The sequence below is a fragment of the Protomyctophum parallelum genome (assembly GCF_964188405.1).
Source record: "Protomyctophum parallelum genome assembly, chromosome: 14".
Taxonomy (NCBI): domain Eukaryota; kingdom Metazoa; phylum Chordata; class Actinopteri; order Myctophiformes; family Myctophidae; genus Protomyctophum; species Protomyctophum parallelum.
In genome coordinates, this window is record NC_139709.1 from 12,486,514 (window position 1) to 12,508,812 (window position 22,299).

General features: G+C 44.8%; 1 protein-coding gene across 2 annotated transcripts in view; it reads right to left on the reverse strand.

Annotated features, from left to right (window-relative positions):
- pde4ca (phosphodiesterase 4C, cAMP-specific a) overlaps positions 1–21,209 on the reverse strand; it is a 120,784-nt gene extending 99,575 nt beyond the window's left edge. The window contains exons 1-2 of one of the 2 annotated variants that reach the window (XM_083782547.1): positions 21,070–21,209; positions 15,133–15,344 (exon numbers count right to left, since the gene is read on the reverse strand). In XM_083782547.1, the coding sequence (XP_083638673.1) occupies positions 15,133–15,344; positions 21,070–21,105 (248 nt within the window). In that variant the 5' untranslated portion in view covers positions 21,106–21,209. Of the gene's footprint in view, positions 1–5,888; positions 6,018–15,132; positions 15,345–21,069 lie in introns of those variants that run through there. The other variant, XM_083782551.1, reaches the window with a different exon arrangement.
- Positions 21,210–22,299: the final 1,090 nt, after the last annotated feature.

Consider the following 22,299-nt stretch of genomic DNA (forward strand, 5'->3'; position numbering starts at 1 on the left):
CCCGTGTGAACTGAGTGGTGCAACTCCCCTCTCTCCCCCCTCCTCCTCTCTCTCTCTCATTAGCAGGCAACAGTGCTGCACTGTCTCTCTGTTTCTGGCAACAGCGCCCCTACTGGTACTAATAGTCATACTTGTGCTCACAGTAACATAGGTGCATGGGTGGGTTAACGTCACGGACATTGCTGTTCCTTGGAGTGGTTGCACCACTCAAAAATAGCAGATACCGTAACAGCTGGCTAGTACAGGCCAGGGAAAGATACAACAAGCTGAATGGCTTTTCCGTCCTGGAGGATTGCTTGCTTGCTCCCCCCCCCCCCCCGCAGGCAAATTCACACAGCACAGATTTAGAAGCGTTCCTGAGAGCACAGCTGATTTTATTTTAGCAGGGGGGAGGAGGAGGAGGGGAGGACACCATGTCCCATGTCCCATGTTAACCTGGCAGTGGGCTGAGGGTCTTGTGCTCAGGAGTCTAACAACAACAGAGGCTTTGAGGGGGGGGGGGGGAACGCAACACATTTATGATTATATGACCCCGGAGGCTGACAGTTTAGTTAGCAAAGATTGCTATCTCTCAATAACAATGACTTGCTTTCAAACTTCAAAAAGACGCCAGCAGCGGCACTATCGGCACCAAAAACCTTGGTGTCATACTTGACTCAAATCTAAACTTCAAGGCCCACATCAGCAACATCACCAAAGTATCCTTTTATCACCTGAGGAATATTGTCAGAGTCCGTGGGTTTCTCTCACAGGCTGACACAGAAAGACTGATGCACGCATCCATCACTAGCAGGCTAGACTACTGCAATGCTCTCCTATCTGGTGTCCCCAAAAAATAAATTGCCCGGCTACAACTAGTCCAGAATGCAGCAGCACGCGTACTGACCAAGACCAGACGGAGAGCACACATCACACCCATTTTAAAATCCCTTCACTGGTTGCCTGTTTTATCTAGAATTGATTTTAAGGTCCGAAATGCTCCCTGGGTACGTGCCTGGAAGAGCTCTTAGATCCTCGGGAACTGCTCTCTTAGAGGTTCCTAAGACTAGACCAAAGACTAAAAGGCATGGAGAAGCAGCCTTTAGCCATTATGGTCCTGTAATGTGGAACAGCCTGCCAGTTAACCTGCGGCTCTCTGAATCCACGGACATTTTTTAAAGAAACCTTAAGACATACCTTTTTAACATTGCTTTTAATTAGCTCATATCATTATCCTTGTTTATGTTTATCTATAATGTTTTTCCTTCTTTGTTTTCCATCTCCTTTAATGTTTTTATGTTTGTAAAGTGTGAAGCACATTGAGTTGCACTTGCTGTATGAAATGTGCTATACAAATAAAGTTTTGATTGATTGATTGATTGATATCTAAAAGTCAGCAGGAGAATATAATAGAAGGGTGGTCTTTACTTGCGCAAGCAGAGCGCACACTTACTAGTTTCGCCCGGGACTCGTATGCACCGTCCCGGCAATTTTGAAGCGTATGCACCGTCCCGGCAATTTTGAAGCGTATGCACCGTCCCGGCATTTTCGATGCGTATGCACCGTCCCAGCATTTTCGATGCGTATGCACCGTCCCGACAATTTCGATGCGTATGCACCGTCCCAGCAAATTACGTAATGACTACTTGTGCCTGATACGGCAGTGGTGCCAGATTACATACATGTATACATAGGAGCATTACCTTTAATCCTCCCAACACTAAAACATCGTCATTACGTCACCACCATCGAAAACCATTGGTTTTGTCAGGCACAACTAGTCATTACGTCATTTGCTGGGACAGTGCATACACATCAAAATTGCTGGGACGGTGCATACACATCGAAAATGCTGCGACGGTGCATACGGCGCAAAGTAACCACAGTATACCGCTAATCAACTTTCACATTACATATACATAGTATATGTATAACTAGCTCTCAATGATTACGTAATAAAGATGTGGATTAAAGGACCCAATGCCAGAGTGTAATTGGTTTTCCATGGTGACGTAATGACGATATGTTTTAGTGTTGGGAGGATTAAAGGTAATGCTCCTATGTATACATGTATGTAATCTGGCACCACTGTACCATACTTAATAATACTACTTTTTTACATGCATAAAGTAGGTAGGTAGCAAATAGTTAAACCTAATAATTCAACATTTCAAACGTTCCTTCACAGAGAAACTGTGTGCAATAAGCAAGTATGCACTCGACAGAGTGCAGTTCTAGTTATATCAGTGGTTCCCAAAGAGTTCCCAAAACTCCAGTTCCAGGGGGTCCCCAGCTAAATGATAATCAGGAACCAAATGGACCTTTATGGGTCTGTAACTCAGAGAGTGTACCAAATCCCCAAACGTGTTGATTTTACAATATACACTGGCGTCCCAGAGATAGAAATGCCATTAAATGGGGCGTGCGTAGCCTAACGCATGTCAAACTGAGGGTCCTTTAAATCAAACGGGTTGAGAATCACTGCTAGAGCCGTGAAAATCTTCTCTTATGAGGGTCCCTGCAGGCATATATTTTCTAATAGGGGTCCATGGGGATAATTAGTGTCAATTTGGGGGTCCTTGACATGAACAAGTTTGAGAACTACTACTTTATATCACACAAAACTATTCATAGTAAAACCACAACAGGATATTCATTCCACTTCACATGGACAGCCAGTTGGTTCAGCTCAGGCAGTATTATAGAAGTGGTCTCACATCCGGGGGGGGGGGGGGGGATATTACTACATTAGACGATTCCAGTTTTTTAAAATATCATTATTAATTTAGTTCTGTGTTTAATTGATTTGCGCTGCTGTATTTCAACACCCTTTGTCAAGTCCCGCCAATGGTTGTGCCCCTCTTCGCACCCATTGGTTGCTGTTTCGTGGTTGGACAAAAATCCCTTTCTCTCTCCTCCATCCACTACCATTGAAATAAGGTTGTTTTTCAGTTGCTTTGTATTGATATTCTGTGCGTTCAATTCTTATTTTAAACGTGGTGTCAGTAAAAAGGAACATCACAGGTGCAGCATGGTGACTGCAGGGCATATCATGTTTGTTTTTAGTTTGTTTTTTCTCCCAAAAATGATGTTATAGCAAATTCAACATAAACAAGGCGGAACCAGGGCGGAACAAGGCAGAAAGAGCCTGCTGGTTAGTCAGCCAGGGACCAATCAGAAGGCTGACAAAAGGGTGAATTGACCACTCACGTTTCAGCCCACGACCCCAAAATAACACTGCCACTGACTCGCGACCCCGGAGGTCATTGTGTGCACGTTTGGTGTGCATTCGTCCGCACGTGTAAATGTATTAATGGGGAGGTTCTGTAAAAATCATGGTTCAAATGGATATTTGTAATCATTTCTTTTTTTACATTGTATTCTCACTCATTCTGTTGAATTCTATTCAGATGAGTGTCAAATATCAATCAATTTTATATCCATATCATGATATTAGACTGGATATTGTCTGTGATTTTGGATATTGTACTATTGTGATATGGCAGAAGTGTTCTATAAAAATATAAATATTGGATAAGGGGGGTGGCGGGGAGGTGGACGCTATCGGTAGATACTCAAAATCAAATTATCGGAATTATCGGGAGCAATAAATAAATAAATACTAAAACGTGATCGGGACATCCCGATCCCAAGTTTGGGAACCCCTGCCCTCGGTCACACACACCAGTGTTCGGGCCAATTAAGCATTATGTTACACTTTAGCTATTGAAATATAGCAGATCTACAAGCTCATAGCGCGGCACTGAGTGCCGCGCTACGAGCTTGTAGATCTGCTAAATTGAAAAATCGTGAAAAAGTGGCACAAATCTTTGAATATATATTCTTTCAGAGCGAACGTTTTTAAAGCAGAAATAACATGCATTTCTTTATATATTATTAATATATATTATTAATATTTTTAATATTTATTATCATATTGTTTATGTCCCTCAAACATACTGTATTTCTAATGGTTTGAGCCACAATCACCACTCTGATATAACCAGTCCTTGTCCTTCTGGCTTACCACATACCACAATGTCCTGAAGTGGTGGGGGTGCTGATATGCAACTCATTTAACATTCGAGTCATAATACTGATGAATTATAATGAATTGTATTTTTATAGCGCTTTTCCAAGTGCTCAAAGCGCATTCATTCATACATTGGGAGGTGAAGCGGCGAACAGTCGACGCCGGCGTCATCACTTCCCCACATTCACACACCAATGGTGGAAAGCTCACACCGCTCACATGACCATCATCATTGGAGGCAATGTACGTAGGGTTCAGTGTCTTGCCCAAGGACACTTCGACATGTGGACAGTCAGGAGGAGCCGGGATTCGAACCGCCGACCCCAGGGATCATTGGACGACCTGCTCTACCTCCTGAGCCACAGCCGCCCAACATGCTGATGCTCGATAAACCCAGGCTTGTTTCCATTCCATGCCAACTTGGAAAATCAACAATGGTGGACATTGTAAACAAAGTGGAAATGAACATTTGGAACTGAAGACTGAAGACGAGGAGGAATCATACAGAGCAGGGTGATACCGATGACATCACGAATACGACCAAATCAGTTGAGCTGTTCCTGAGAGTAATTTCCATAAAAGCCCCTATATGTGGGGATAGATAACACATTCGGGAGCCCAAAAACCCCACAATAAGTTGAATTGTATGTTATTGGTCCTTTAACTCAAATCTTTGTCTGCTTGGGGGTCCCTGGAACAACATATTTTCAGACGGGGTTCGGCGGCCAAATACATACATAGAAAAATAGGGTTTTTCAGAAAACTGTCATGATTTTTAGAAGACATACAAGATAGAATGTGGTCTACTCTCAGGTCTAAAATGGGTTATAACTTATAAGCCCTCCCCGGCCAGCCACAGTGCCATGTTCTCTCTAACACAGTGGTTCCCAAAGTGGGGTCCGGGGACCCCCAGGGGTCCTTGAGGGAGTTCCAGGGGGTCCCCAGCTAAATGATAGTTGGGAACCAAATGGACCCTTATGGGTCTGTAACTCTGAGAGTGTACAAATGGAACCAAATGGACCTGTTGGGGAGGGTCCTTGAGGGAGTTCCATGGGGTCCCCAGCCCCAGGGGGGGTGGGGGGGGTAGACTAATAATGCATATCAAACTGCTAGAGCCAAAAAAACATGAAATGGTAAATGGTGCATTTCTATACATAGATTGTGCATCAATTCACCCATTCACACACACACACATTCATACACCGATGGCGGCGGAAACCATGCAAGGCACCAACGGGGGGGGGGGGGGGGGGGGCAGTGTCTTGCTCAAGGACACTTCGACACTAACTCTGTAACTATACCACTGAGCCACCGCCGGCCTGCCACCGGCTAATACGTCTGCACGAAAAACGGTTTGGGAACCACCAGTGTTGTTTTTGGCAGCAAATTTTGATTTTAGTTTTAAAGTCATAGTCTCTTGAATAGTTCATTTAGTTTGTTACATTTTAGTCACCTGGAATGTTAGTCTGGTTTTAGTCGACTAAATATCATAGGATTTTAGTCGACTAAATCTACAGGCGATTTAGTCGGCTAAAATGTATTTTGATGCGGTCTCAATGACAGTTTTTTACACTTGCAGAAAATAACAGATCTACAAGCCCACAACTTATGGGCTTGTAAGATCAGCTATTTTCAGTATGCAACCAAGTGACAACCAACATTTTAGTCTAGTTTTTTATCTGTTGACGAAATTGTCCATATATTTAGTCTTGGTTTTAGTCATCATAGCTTAGTGTTCATTTAGTTTCCGTGTAGTTTTCGTCTTAGTTTTAGTCGAGGAAAACAACACTGGGGGAAACCACCGCTCTCCACTAAACGTATACCTGGGTGTGTGTATAGATCAGATCTATGAAATAACAGATCTACAAGCCCTTACCTGGGCGTGTAGGCCAGGGTGAAGCGCCTCTGCAGCACGATGCTGCGGTTCATCAGGAGCTTCCGGAAGAGCAGCGGGGAGTTTCGGGGCGACGCGCGCGGGGAATCCCTGGGCGAGATCTTGGGGGAGCCTCCTCCGGGGGGGCCCGGGGACCCACCTCTGGGGCCCGGGGACCCCCCTCTGGACCGGGGCATGAGCAGTCTGGGCAGTCTGTTTGCCCTCGTCGTCCCCCCTGTCGAGGACTCCTCCGCGTGCTCTTCCTCCGAGCTTTCGGAGCAGCACGGCTCGCTCATGATTAAAATAAAATAAAATAAAATAAAATAAAATAAAATAAAATAAAATAAAATAAAATAAAATAAAATAAAATAAAATAAAATAAAATAAAATAAAATAAAATAAAATAAAATAAAATAAAATAAAATAAAATAAAATAAAATAAAAACGGGACAGATAAAGTGGTGGGGTCCGTCCGTCCGTCCTCTGTCCTCGTTTATTACGGTCACTTCGGTTGGTCCCCCACAAAGGCTGATCTTGGTTGGTCACCGTCTTTGAAACGTCAAAGGCGCAGTCATGGCATACATAACTGTACAACAGAAGCAAGAGCGTGTTCGCCTTGTTTTTAGTTTTTTTTAGTCCTTTGACCTAATCATCCATGTCCAACGGGGGGGGGGGGGGGAAGCCTCACTTCATTTTAGTTTGTTTCATGCTTCCCTGCAGCCGTGCACAAACCGGTCCTATATAAATTCCATGGCAAGTTCTTCTTGGCCAAAAAAGACATACATAACCACTGGAGGGGAAGAAAAGAAAAAAAGCATTCAAACATTGAAAAAGAGACGCAAAAAAAAACCCAAAAGAAAAAGCCTAACCTGCCTCCGTTTTCCCCCTCCCTGAGTCTTTACAGAGATCACGGCTGAGTGTAGTGCCGGGGCAATAGAACCTCAAACACTACAGTTGGTGCACTCTCACATCATCCCTCCCTCCCTCCCTCCCACTGCTTTGTTTACATAACTGCTGGGCCTTCCCTCTCTAGCTCTCCCCAAACTAAATATGGATGTCTGATTCACAGAGAGGGGAGAAGCCATGACAGATCATCTCTCTCTCTCTCATCCCCCCCCCCCCCTCCCCTGCTTCGTCTAATCTCATGGTAGAATATTGCTCGTTGTCGTCGTCAAACTCAACAGCGATAATTGCTTCCTCTCTCTCTCTCTCTCTCTCTGTCTCTCTCTCTCTCTGTCTCTCTCTCTCTCTGTCTCTCTCCTCTCTCTCTGTCTCCACTCCTCCAGAGTAGTATAAACACTAAAGACGTGACTTGAGAGCGGTGCCCATGCAGCCCCTCCGCCCCCCCCCCCCCCCCCATGCTCAGCTCTTTGCAGCCCCCCCCCTTTCTCTCTCTCTCTCCCAGAAGGGCTATTGTCAGTGACGTGGGCAGTTTCCTTGGAGAGCGAGCGGGTCGGCCGGGTGCTGTGTTGTTTGCCTTTCTTTCACATGCTCCGAGTTGTATCAGGAAACTAAGTCACATGGAGGGCCCCGACGCGCACAGCGCAACACTATGAAAGACTAGAGGTAGATACATTTCTAAAGACGGCACATATAGATCTCTATCTGTGGCCCTCCTTCAACCTCACCCTCCTCTGGGGGCTTTTATTTATCACCGGGGGAGCCTGCAGGCTCCCAGCTGAATGCTATGACCAGACAACATGACAGATTCTATACAAAATGTCTTCTAAATGGTGAGAGTTTTCTTGAAGAACCTATATTGTGTTTCTATGTCAGTGGTTCTCAAACAACTTCATGTCAAGGAACCCCAAAAATTATAATATGTATCTGGGCGCCCGCCGACCCCCCCCCCCCCCCCCCCCCCATCTGAAAAGCAAATATTTGAGTTAAAAACGTTTGCTGTGAAAGAGTATATATGTTCAAAAGCTTTGCACACGTTTTCATGATTTTCCCCCCCAAAACATTGGTAGATCTACAAGCTGCTATAGCAGATCTGAGCTTTTAGATCTAGCTATTTTTTCCCCTAAGTTAAAACTGTCTGTGATCTTAGGACTCCCATGCTGAATGCTAGTGCGGCCCACTAGAATAACTGACCTTGGGGAGCCAAATATCTGACGTGCGTATATAGGAGTAAACATAGCCGGTGAGGGAGAGAAAGAATAGAGGTGCCATTCTTCTTCTTGAAAACTCAACTCAACCAAAATCCAGGCGCGTGCCGAGAGTGTTAGAGGAGGGGCAGGGGCTGAAATCCCGTACGAGGGCATGCTTTTGGACAAAAAAAAAATTGCGAAAATAGCAGATCTACAACCTCACAAGTTACAACGCATCGCGCTGCGACGCGTCGAGAGCTTGTAGATCAGCTATTTTCGGGCGCAACCCAGCACGGAGATGCGGTGTGTAATAACATGGATTTCTAAAACAAATTTGTTCAACACAAAATACTGTGTTCAAGTTCAGGAGACAAAAGGAATTCTCCTGAGTGCTGCCTTCCGGCATGGCATGGAAAGGAGAGGAGGGGCATTTGCGTTTATTTCACCACAGTAAATGATGCATTCGTGGTCTGGAAAGGGCAGTTGTTTTACAGACGGGTGAAAGGGGCAGGGGCTGAAGCCCCCCTTTGATGTCTATGTGTGCACGTCCCTGCCAAGATCCTATCCTGTCCACCGGCGATGGACCTTGTTTGTTTTTGCCCCCCCTCCCCCCGGTTCACCTCTGACCCGACCACACGGCCATTAGAAGCTATTTATGGGACATGTTTTTACGTTATTGACACATACTGTACGTCTCTGTCGAGGGCCAGTTGCAGAAAGAAAATCCAAAGCCAGTATTTTTGTTTATGAACGATACAGATATTACTGTAAACGGATTCAACTCCCAGACAAACATTTGAACATCCTGTTTATAATTACAATGTCAAGCTACTGTAATTTTACCTCATAAATCCACCGATTTTGATTAGTTTTTCAAAATGGATAAATGTATTTTCGGTGTCCCGACGACATGCAAGCTATACGCACTGTCACCGTCCGATTCCGATTGCAATTTGCCAAAAGATAAATCCTTGAATACAAACTAAGCTTGTGCGTATTATGTCGGAATACCTTTTCAAATATATGTATAGGGCAGTAGTGAGAAGGGGTAGAGAGCAGTGCTGATTTGATTTTGACAGCACATTTTGATTTCAGTTTTAGTCATAGGGCTGTATTTTGCGTGTCTTAAGTACCAGGTCTAAGAGGTCTTATTACTCAACTTAAGACCTGGAGGCGTGATCAATGCCATTTGGCTATTCTGAGTGGCCAAAGAGCATTGACCACGCCTCCAGGTCTTAAGTTAAGTAATAAGACCTGGTACTTAAGACATGCAAAATACAGCCTATAGGCACATACTGTAGGTGAACACGGACATTGCTGTTCCTTGGAGTGGTTGCACCACTCAAAAAAAAGGACGTCGACAAAATCAACACAGGTAGAGAGAGAGATACAAGAGAGAGAGAGAGAGAGAGAGAGACCATACATGTTAGGAGGTGGATTCTTCAAACCCAGGTTCTCGTGACATGATACAGGGTGGCACTAAAACGTGGTTCATCCCAGAGCAAACATGACCGCTAAACGTCATAAAAGCTAAAATAACTTTCTACTTTGGAACCATATCCTTCAGGTTGTGTGGGGTTATAGAAGTAGATGTCTAAAAGAGACAAGAAATAAAAATGTAAAAAGTTATTGCTGTTATTGCAGTGGGTCTACCGTTTATTGGCACGCCATAAACGCATAAAACAATCTGTATCCCGAGAAAGCAATTACAAAACCCACAAACAACTTTGACAAGATAAAGTTGGGACTGAGATAGCGCCAACCGACGTGGTCCATCTATGACAAATAATGTTTGAGCTGTGGACACAGATAAAGAGACAGAGAATCATGACATGCTGATTAACCCATTTTCACCTGAGGACGATTCTACAAATGTCTTCTAAATCCTGACCAGTTTTCTGAAAAAAACCCATGTTTCTATGTCAGTGGTTCTCAAACTATTTCAGGTCAAGGAGCCCCAGAGTTATATGTAATTGGCCGCCGACCCCCATCTGAAAATATGTTGTTCCAGGGACCTCCCAGAAGCAAAGATTTTAGTTAAAGACGTTCGCTCTGAAAGACTATATATATATATATATATTCAAAGATTTGCGCCACATTTTCACGATTCTTCAAAGATAGCAGACCTACAAGCTCATAGCACGACATTCGGTGTCGCACTATATACGAGCTTGTCGATCTGCTATTTTTCAATAGCTAAAGCATAACATAATGCTTAAAACACCAAAAGGTAAATTAAACAAATATATATCGCATTATTCAAATATCACATCACAATAAAAACGGATCATAAACTCCAGTGATGGTTTTAAAACAAACCCTTCCACTCCCCCCGAATGTTAATTCGACTACCTTTTTTTCACTGACGGAAACTAAATGGAAACTGAATTAAAACGAAGCTATGGTGACTAAAACTAATACTGACAATTTCATCGACAAATAAAAAATAGACTAAAATATTAGGAAGGGACTAGTAGACGAGATATCTAGTATAAGTCATTTTACAATTAGTTGCATGCTGAAAATAGCCGATCTACAAGCTCACAATGCGTCACGCGGTGAGCTTGTAGATCGGGCTCTGTAACATCAGCCACTACGACGGCATCGAGGCCCTCCAAAATAAATTTCCGTCGACTAAATCAACTGTGGATTTAGTCGACTACAATCGCATATTTAGTCGACTAAAACTAAGCTAGCACTAAAACACTCCAGGTGACAAAAATTTGACTAAATGAAAACTATTCAAGAGACTATGACAATCTAAATTTGCTGCCAAAATCAACACACCGGTCTGAGGCCAATGACTAGCTGGATGCACCATGCAGCGCGTTGGTGGGAAAATGTTAGCTTAAAATCACTCAGAATTCCGGCACCGGGCGGCTGTGGCGTGGCTGTCTGGGGGCACCGTGGCTGGTATAATCCAGTCTGGCAGTGTGCTGCGGGTTCGACTCCCGATCCCCACGGCCTTTAATGTGTGTCACCCCCCCCCCCCCCCCATCTCTCTTCCCATTTCCTGTCTACTTTCATCTATCCCTCTATCAATAGTATGACAGGGTTTGTTGTGTGTGCTTTACTAATACTAATCTGTATTTCAGTGTTTTGGGACCTGGTTGGAGAGTGGTGGCAATCAAGGATTGGAGGCCGCTGGCCAGCTGCCTCCAATCACTATCCAATCACTAAAAAGAGCCACCTTGCCAGTGGTTCTCTCTCTTCCACCTGGGCCACACCCGAGCATGGCGCCTGGCCACACAGGGCATTATTGTTTGTTTGACTATCAGTTCTCAGTTTGTGGTGGCAGTTTAGTTTCCCTGACAAGTTTTGGTTCTACTTTAAACTTAATTATTCTATTTAATAAATTACATTTTTGCATTTATCCCATGCTCGTTTCCCTTCTTTGTTATGGTCTGAGAGCCGGACCTTAACAATAGAAAGAGAAAAGGCGAAAAAAAAAAGAAGAAAAGAAAGACACTCCGAATTCTATGCTTTTGTATATTAGGACACAAGTACAGCCCTCCTAGTCCTATGCCGTAGTCACTCACGCCAAGTGATTAACTTCATTTCACCATTATTTTCTCCGGGAAAATAAGCATGACGCGTGGTAGAATGGCATGATGCGAGTGCATCCCATCGTTCACCAGTTTGTTTCAGCCAGTAGCCCAGTAGCCTACTATAGGCCATAGCCTGGGACTTGGGACAGTGACTGCAAATTCCATTAGCTGTGACAGCATTTTATATTAAAGATAGAGTGCCGTGATCCCCCCCCCCCCCCATAAAACATGATCATCAGGTACTATATGAATATACTAGGAGGAAGATTTCTTTCAAAAAGGTGTGCAAAAAGCTTTCAAATTATGTTTTTATGTGGCCACACCCACCAGTTCATCTTATTGAGGTGTACAGTATAGTCCCCCAAGGTCACTGCGGTCCGCAGGCCAGGTAAACCTTGGGGTAAAAAAGAAGACCCGCTTAAAGACCAGAGGGGATAGAGCCTTTTCCATCATAGCCCACAAATGATGGAATGTGCCCCCCCCCATTTTGTAACCCATTTTTCACCCCTGTGTCAATCATCTAAAGTGATCCTGGGCTCTACACACCCTCCACCAACCTAGTCCCCATAAGGGGACAAGGGGAGAGAAACGGACTTGAACTCATGCTTCCTTCATGCCTGAGTGTCCACGTTGCTCCTTTACACCTGACAGGGGGGAGTTTCCCTGGTTGGACGAACACGTTATTCCAACCAGTTCCTTTCCCCTCCATCAGGCGCCCCGGCTGGCCAGGGGGAGGCAGTTTAGTGACCAGGATTACTGCATGTTTTTTGTGAGGGTACCTACCCTAGGGGACACGGGGAGAACATGCAAACTCCACACAGAAAGGCCCTTTCGCCAACCCCGCCTTCGGGTATGGGCACTGATGACGCGGAGGAGGAAACGCGCCGCCAGCACCCACAGCGTCCCGAGCGGGAATCGAACCCAGGACCTTCTAGCTGTGAGGCGACAGCACTACCAACTGTGCCACCGTGCCCCTACTCCTTGGCTTTTAACCCAGGTTGAGTTTCCATGGTCCATGTTTTTTGTTTTGTTTTGTATCTGTTTTGTATTCTTCGTATGTTTGCTGTTGTTCTCTGTGTTTAGCTACAGTGTATTTAGTTTTTTTTCCCTTCTGTACAGCACTTTGTAAACTCTGAGTTGTAAAATGTGCTTTATAAATGAAGTGGATTGGATTGGATTGCTATGGGGTAAATTGGATCGACGCCGGGCCCGAGAATCTGCCGCTGAGATGACCTGAGATGACTTGATTGATTGACATCAAAAAGGGCCTGTCAGCTCAAACACACAATGCAATACTTGTTTTTGCGTACAATCATCAGTAGCAAAGTCAAATACCAAAATAAAAAACCAATGGGGTGATAGTTTTATTTTGCTGGTCGTTTTGAAAGTAGCTCTGAAGTAAAAAAACAGCGTAATCCGTCACATCGCGCCTCATCAGAGGAGAAGAGGAGAGGGAGGAGGGGAACACACAACACGCATTCCTTCCTTGTATGTAAAAAGTCGGACAGAACGTTAACTGTAAAACGGTTTGCTTGACATTACCCAAGTCACCACTTTTTGGATGGACACCACGGAATTGGGGGGAGGGGGAGGGGGGACGGGTTAACCAATTTTGGGTGGGAACCCCTTTTGGTGTTTTAAGCATTATGTTGTACTTTAGCTATTGAAAAATAGCTACGAGCTTGTAGGTCTGCTATTTTTTTTTAATCGTGAAAATGTGGCCCAAATGTTTGAATATGTATTCTTTCAGAGCGAACGTTTTTAACTCAAGTCTTTGCTTCTGGGGGGGGGGGGGTCCATGGAACAACATATTTTCAGATCGGGGTCGGCGGCCAAATACATATATTTGTGGGGGTCCTTGACATGAAATTGTTTGAGTAACGAATGACATAGAAACATCGTTTTTTTTCCCAGAAAACTGTCAGGATTTAGAAGGCCTTTGTAGAATCGATCTCAGGTCTAAATGGGTTAACTGGTCTCAGCCAGTGAGGCTCCTGAATACCTGATTGTACAGACACACACACACACACACGCCCGCATGCACATACTATACTGTACAGTACGGTACAGTACAGTACAGTCTACATGTAAACACCCGCATCCACATGTAAACAAACCCAGACACACTCAGACTGGTTGTGAGAGCTTTGTTTTGGCAGAGGATTTCATTGCTGTCGGACAGAGACAGTGAGAGAGAGAGAGAGAGAGCAGCCAGACATCCTATCACCATGTTCCACCTCCCTTATAACTAACAAGTATAGCTTTAGATTTTAGAAGTTAGGATAGATTTACACACACACACACACACACACACACACACACACACACACACACACACACACACACACACACACACACACACACACACACACACACACACACACACACACACACACACACACACACACACACACACACACACACACACACACACACACACACACCCATCTTCAACCGCTTATCCGTAGTCGGGTCGCGGGGGCAACAGCTCCACCAGAGTGCTACAGACTTCCCTCTCCAGAGCAACATTAGTGACTTCCTCCTGGGGGATCCCGAGGCGTTCCAAGGCCAGTGAGTCGATGTGTTTCCTCCAACTGCGCCTTGGGTCTGCCCCGGGGTCTCCTCCCAGTGGGACGTGCGTCGAGGACCTCCCTATAGGGAGACGCCCCCGAACCACCTCAGCTGGCTCCTTTCCAAGCGAAGAAGCAGCGGTTCTACTCACGAGTCTTTCTCGCGTGACTGAACTTCTCACCCTATCTTTAAGGGAGATGCCAGCCACCCGTCGGAGAAACTCATTTCGGTCGGGGTGCATACTTAGTTTAGACTAGTCATTTGTCAGACATGGGTTAAGGTTAGGTTTAGGTGTGCTGCCCTGTGGGAGGCTAGGTTTAGGGTGAGGGTTTGAGATAGGTTGTAGTTGTAGGACTAATGACTGGTCTAACCAATGACTAGTCTAAACCAAAAACTGTCTAAACTAAGTACTGCACCCAGATAGATAGATAGATAGATAGATAGATAGATAGATAGATAGATAGATAGATAGATAGATAGATAGATAGATAGATAGATAGATAGATAGATAGATAGATAGATAGATAGATAGATAGATAGAGTGGGATAAGAGATAGAGATATCTAAAAATGGAGTTAGGTGGTTTTCTCTCGACAGCGACGAATATCACATTAATTAAGACCAGGCTAGAAATAAATAAAGGAGAAAAAAAACCTCTTTCAGCTTTACAGAGGAATTGGGGAGGTTATTCCACTGATGACTTTAGGAAGGGTGGAGTTCCTGTTCCAACTGCCGTTGTTTGGAACCAGGGGGGCAGTCAGACAGATATTTTGTGAAGCCACTAAGGAAATCGGGACTTCCTGAAAGTTCATATAATGGCCTGTTGTGGTGCTGTCATTGGGCCCAAAAAACCCCATAGCTCCATTGAGGTCCATGTATTTGGGCCCAACTTCACCTAGACTCGACCTTAATAAACATGGTCATGAATACTTTCTGCTTCCAGTCACTAGTTTAAAGTCTCATTTCTCATGTCATAATATTCTTTTTGGAAAATTATGGTCCCATTTATAAGAAATAAGAAGGACATATTTGACTCACAAGGCTCTGGAGATGCAGCTGCTGAGAGTGGACAGGTGTGTGGGGGGCGCCGTGGGGGTCTCCTCCTCCTCCTCCTCCCTGTCCAGGATGGAGGGTCTGCTTCTGCAGGAGAGCCTGGGGAGAGAGTATCCGGAGAAGATCCTCTTCCTGGCACAGCGCAGGGCGCGGAGCGGCTTAGTGGGAGTCTCCAGTTCCATGGAGTCCCACTGTCTCTGCGGAGGAGAGGGTTTGGAAACGTCAAACTCTGAGACTTTAGAAGGAACTAGACCTGTACGTGCCCGTCGGTCACCGGCCTACACTACTTGGGAACGATGCAACTTGGGAACTGTAATAATACCCATTGTCATAGCACCCATTTTAACTGTCTGTCTGTGTCCCACATGGAGATCTCTGTAACCGTCTGTCTGCCTGCGTCTGAAGAGTGCAAACTGACTGTGAAAAGTGGACCGATTAAGTAATCAATTTGGTTTGGGGTTGCCATGGCAATCAATTGGCTGAGGCAGAGGCTGGAAATTGCTGCAGGTGAGAGGAGTTGTCCTCATTAGGCCCACTGGCAGAGCCTTTTGTGGTGTTTCTGGACAACGGTGTATGCCACCGACTCGAGGCTGAGCACTGCACTCCCTGCGGGGGTGTGGAACGCGTGTGTCGAATTTGAAGTCGGTGGGGCGAACGGTTCTCGTGTTACGTGCATTACAACCGTACGCGCGCACGCGCGCACGCACGCACGCACGCACGCGCGCACGCAGAGACGTGGCGCATTTATAGTTAGATATAGTAAATGTCAATCATATTGTCTAAGACATTTTGATAAATAAAACAAAAATGCAATAAACAAACTTTCCACAAATTACGATGTGTTGCAAAGAAGTATAACAATTCTATTGTCCAGTCAAAACCAATTCACAATCCCTGATTGGAGGGGACCACCAAAAATTCACAATCCTTGATTGGCCGAGGGCGTCACCGACGTACACACGGAGCGCTCTGATTGGCCGAGGGTGTCACCGACGTACGCACGGAGCGCCCTGATTGGTCGAGGGTGTCACCGACATACGCAACCGTACGCAATGCTCTGCTCGCGCAAGTAATGAATGCAGCAAGGGCAGAATCCATTTCTTCCGACCGACGGTCGGTCGGTCGCTTTAGCACCGTCGCTCCGTCGCGACGCACCGTCGAACGGTCCTATTTCGGTCCGTCGGTCCGTCGTTCCGTCGGTCGGTCGGTCTGTGGCTCCGTCGCTCCGTCGGTCCGTCGCTCCGTCGCTCCGTCGGTCGGTCCGTTTTTGCGTCGCGACGGACCGTCGGTCGCAGGTTTAGGGTGGATGGATTCTGCCCTTGCTGCCCAAATGGTAACTCTGTCATTTCTCTACCGTTTTGGACGGGGGTGGGCTCTTTGGAATCGTGTGGCCCCCCTGGAGGTTTCTATGGGGGTCTCGAGGTTCGGGGACCCCTGGGGACCCCCAGGGACCCCCAAATGGTAATGTCACCTGTGGACACTAACTGTAATTGTCTCGCTGTCTCGCTGCTGCGCTGCGCCGCACAGACAGCAGCTTGTGTGTAACATGTGCGTTCGTGCCGTGTTGCTGGTATATTATTATTATTATATTTTTTGCGCCGCCGCGTTGTCTCGCTGCTGCGCTGCACAGACAGCAGCTTGTGTGTAACATGTGCGTTCGTGTAAATGTTCGTGTAAATGTTTTAGGTCGGCCGGTCGGTGATTTGGTCTGTCCTTCATATATTTTTTTTTCTGCTCTCGTTGGACTTAACTTTAAAAGTCCAATGGAACACCTCTTTGTAACGGGTCGCTGTAGTATAGTGGTCTAATTCCTCGCCTCTCTATTCTTTTTTGCTGAGGACGCTGGTTCAATTCCCGCTCGCGGCAGACCAAAATTATTATATTTTAGACAGACACACAGACAGACAGACAGACTGCCTGTCTGCCTGCCTGTCTGCCTGCCTGCCTAATGTATTGTAAATAATGTATTCATTCCATACGGCTATTTTTTTTTTAAATATAAAAACTTTTGTCTTTCGCGCGATTCGAACCAGCGTCGTCAGCACCAAAACATTGAGAGGCGAGTGATTAAACCGCTAGACTACAGCGGCCATACGTTACAAAGAAGTGTTTCATTGGACTTATAAAGACAATAGCACCCAGCTGCAGTCTCGCAAGGGGAGGGACCGGAAGTGCTTTTATTTCCGGCTTCCACGTGCACAAGCGCACATACACGCACGCGAAATATAATGCAATATGTAATAATCAGCTCATACATTATAAAGACATTATTGCATTATGAAGTTGTATTACAGTATGAGTCGCCTATGTGGAGGTTCTTAATGTAACACATTATTACATTATAGAAAAATCTATTAAGTTATGTGCTCGTCTTTTAATTACATTATGAGCTGATTATTACATTATGAGGTCAGATGTAGAGTTGCTGGCCGCCTCAGCTCCATATATGGAGATCTAGGTGATGATCCAGTCTTTTCAATGTATGGCTATCCAGGGTTTGATGAGGTCAGTGTCGGGATCTTATATCATATGGAAACGGCCATATATGGTGGTGTGACGTGTCATGAGGCGTGACCATATATGGAGGCATGACACGAGGCGTGACATGACACACTTACTGACTGACTGACGGGAAATGCAGGTTTTCATAGTAAATTAAATGCATATGGTCGTGTGTCTGTGGTCTATGGTCTGGACATGGTGTGTGTGGGACAGGGGTACGGGGTTATAGCAACTTATTACATTACTTAAATGCCTTGATATCATTATGTTATAATCGACCATATAGGCCTAGCCTATTATTGCATATCATTTTATTATTGTTAGATTTGCATTTCTTCAAATATGCACACTTATACCACCAACTAATAAGCTTTCAATAAAAATATTACCTACAACAAACTACTTCAAACTTTTCCAAACCGACCACGTAATTATGTTTAAGCACAGATGGTACTATATACACCCGGCATTTAAGCGCGCACCAGCAAGTGCGTGTCGTGCACGCGCATTATATTTCACGTGCGTGTATGTGCGCTTGTGCACGTGGAAGCCGGAAATAAAAGCACTTCCGGTCCCTCCCCTTGCGAGACTGCAGCTGGGTGCTATTGTCTTTATAAGTCCAATGAAACACTTCTTTGTAACGTATGGCCGCTGTAGTCTAGCGGTTTAATCACTCGCCTCTCAATGTTTTGGTGCTGACGACGCTGGTTCGAATCGCGCGAAAGACAAAAGTTTTTATATTAAAAAAAAAATAGCCGTATGGAATGAATACATTATTTACAATACATTAGGCAGGCAGACAGGCAGGCAGACAGGCAGTCTGTCTGTCTGTCTGTGTGTCTGTCTAAAATATAATAATTTTGGTCTGCCGGCGAGCGGGAATTGAACCAGCGTCCTCAGCAAAAAAGAATAGAGAGGCGAATTAGACCACTATACTACAGCGACCCGTTACAAAGAGGTGTTCCATTGGACTTTTAAAGTTAAGTCCAACGAGAGCAGAAAAAAAAATATATGAAGGACAGACCAAATCACCGACCGGCCGACCTAAAACATTTACACGAACATTTACACGAACGCACATGTTACACACAAGCTGCTGTCTGTGCAGCGCAGCAGCGAGACAACGCGGCGGCGCAAAAAATATAATAATAATAATATACCAGCAACACGGCACGAACGCACATGTTACACACAAGCTGCTGTCTGTGCGGCGCAGCGCAGCAGCGAGACAGCGAGACAATTACAGTTAGTGTCCACAGGTGACATTACCATTTGGGGGTCCCTGGGGGTCCCCAGGGGTCCCCGAACCTCGAGACCCCCATAGAAACCTCCAGGGGGGCCACACGATTCCAAAGAGCCCACCCCCGTCCAAAACGGTAGAGAAATGACAGAGTTACCATTTGGGCAGCAAGGGCAGAATCCATCCACCCTAAACCTGCGACCGGCGGTCCGTCGCGACGCAAAAACGGACCGACCGACGGAGCGACGGAGCCACGGAGCGACGGACCGACGGAGCGACGGAGCGACGGAGCCACAGACCGACCGACCGACGGAACGACGGACCGACGGACCGAAATAGGACCGTTCGACGGTGCGTCGCGACGGAGCGACGGTGCTAAAGCGACCGACCGTCGGTCGGAAGAAATGGATTCTGCCCTCCCTCAATGAATGAAGGAATGAATGTCTAAATGTTTGTTTTTACACAAACCCTCAAAGCTGGACATAGCGGAGGGGATAGCACCCCTCAAAAATACATTCTGTAGACTTTGGTAATATTACTAAAGCCACTAAAGCGCTTTACATTTAACAAAAAAAAAAAAAATCACACCCCTGTGAAGTGAGGGGCACTCTTAACGTCATCACAGAACACATTCCGTGCTCAGCCAATCAAATCATCACAAATGTCATTCCGGGCCAATCACTTTTGGCATCTTCACTTTTCTGCCCTCACTCTTATCTTCAATAATGTACTTTGCTCAGCCAATCACTGAAGGCTCTGTTATGTCCCCCAAAGTTGGCTTGTCGGTTTGTGAGATAATGTGTGAGAGAGAGGAGGTCCAAGTCTATTGGACGGCAGGTTCCGTGACTAGCAGATCTACAAGCTCATATGACTAAAACTAAAATTAAAATTTGTCAAAATCAACAGACGCAATCCTCTGTCGTTTGTCACCTACACACAAGCCCCAACATTATACCGTCATGCTAGGACTCATGGAAAGGTACTTAGTTCATTTCTCTTTTATTGTTATACAGCGATTGATTTCCCCGCTATGGCCTCAGGGAGAGAGAAGAGGAAGAGACCGGTTGCTCATCTTTTCTATACACTGCAACTACCATCAATGAATTGCAATAAAGCAAGTCATTTTGTCATTAAGTATGTATAAAGGTGTCGTCGTGCAAAACCAATCCAGAATAGTTTCCTTCAACCCATTCTGGATGGGAACCCCCTTTTGGTGTTTTAAGCATTATGCTATACTTAAGAGAGTGAAAGTTTTTAACTCAAATCTTTGCTTCTGGGGAGGTCCCAGTGGAACAACATATTTTCAGATGGGGTTCGGCGGCCAATTACATATCTTTTTTGGGGTCCTTGACGTGAAATATTGAGAACATTTTCAGAAATGTTTAATGATTCAGACATTTCTTTTAATTTCGACGTCAGCCCAAAAGAGTTGGTAAATGGCACAAGTACTGTTACAGTACTCTTTGAGTACTGCATCTTGATTCCCTTGAAGAGTCAGTCATGGGAACTGGCTGGGTATCCAGCTGTGTGTGCAGTGAGTGAGATATTCAGCAGAAGACGTGTGTAAATGAATGGCCTATTATAGTCTGGCATAAACATAAACGACATAGAGGTCTGATCAAGCTGACAACTTTGAAAATCAACACATCATTTATGTTTTTATTGTAGTTTTTCGCGACACAATATTACTTTAAGAAATATTTAAAAATCAAGTCCTGTAAATTATCCTTTGTATAATTCGGAACTATATTTTTCGATTTGGGTATCTTATCTTTGTGTTCTGATTCCTAGCGTCAATTACAGTGTAGAAATTGTTGTGCTGCCATTCAATTACTTACAGTACACGTATTACATAACCCACCAGGTGCAAGTCATTCAAACCTATTTCTGTTATGTTTTACACTCCATAGGTAATTCAATTAGACAAGGTTTTTTTTCTCTATACCAGCATAAAATTGCAATTTGGCATATTTCACAAATAGCTTCCTAAAATAGCACAGACATGAGCTTAAAGATGGAGTGCCACAATTTTTGTATTTTTCCAGTTTTTCATGTGTCTATGAGGTGACAGTACTTCATTAGACACCCTGTTTTATTTACCTGATTATCATGTTTTAGGGTGGAAAAAAATCGTGGCACTCCATCTTTAATGTATATTTAGGACATAGAATGGGCCTTACCTCGTTGAGGCTGTAAAATGACCAACTTCTATACATCCTTGCCTTTGGTCAGCCGGCTACTTTGTCATTATGAAATTAACAGTACGAGAGAAGACGGGGGACCTGAACTCGAACGTCATACGACAACAACTCTTGTCGCTTTTGAACTTTTCCATGGGACTGTCATTCCGTGTAAGAAAATTATGTCCTGGCCTTCTTTAATGTTCTCCTATATGAGTTGTTGGACCCGGCCAACCAAACGAAACAAACCCAATGCAGTACACAAACGTTTTGTTTACAGCACAGGTATTCACCGCACGGCGGTGATTCGGAGCTAACGATCAGATTGGTTTCAGGAGTTGGTCGTTAATAGATGTGGTTGGTTTGCTTTCGTGAGAGCTCGTTTCTCATGCGAGACTATCTTGAGAGTCGAATCAGAGAGGACCTCGTGCAAACCCAGACTGGTTGGACAGGAGGAGGACTCAACACCAAGAATCATTTCTTGTGAACTTGAAAGAGCACAAGAAGCAAAGCTTACTCAAGAGCTATAGAGCCCCCTTTCATGACGACGACATGAGGCCCAGGAAATAATTCCCCATTTATTTTCCCGACATTGACATTTCAAAAAGTATTTATTTAAAGATCTGTAAGCCCTCGAACAAAGCCAACTCGGATCGTGACAAATATGACAACAAACTAAATGTTTTGGGCCGAAACAAATAATTATAATTTTTAGAAAGAAAAGGCAGGTTACAATAAATTCATGAAAGGGGACGGGACTGTGACGCTCTATAGGCTACTGATTGATTGATTGAAGTATTTATTAACAGTTTGCAGAATTACAGTACATTTCAAGCACAACTCAATACAAAAAACTGTTAACACTTTAATTGCCCGGGTTTCCATTATAGCGCCCATTTGATTTATAAACACGGACCACTTTTACCGATGGACCGGATGTTGTTGTGAATGTGTGTGTAGCAGCTAACAATAGCCACACTAAGTTTGGGCGATATGCCAATTTTTTTCAATCGCCCATCGTCTGTCCAAAAATCGCCGATGGACGATATATTCGTGTCATAAAAGTAAAGTGAGAACAGCTCACTACAGGTCGCAAAAAAGCCAGATCTACAAGCTCTCAATGCACCGCGTCCTGTCTGTTTTTGCAGCGGCGTTCGCTACCCGTTGAGAGCTTGTAGATCCGTCTATTTTTGCAGCGCAGCTGCGCAGCCAGGGTAACAAAATAAGAAG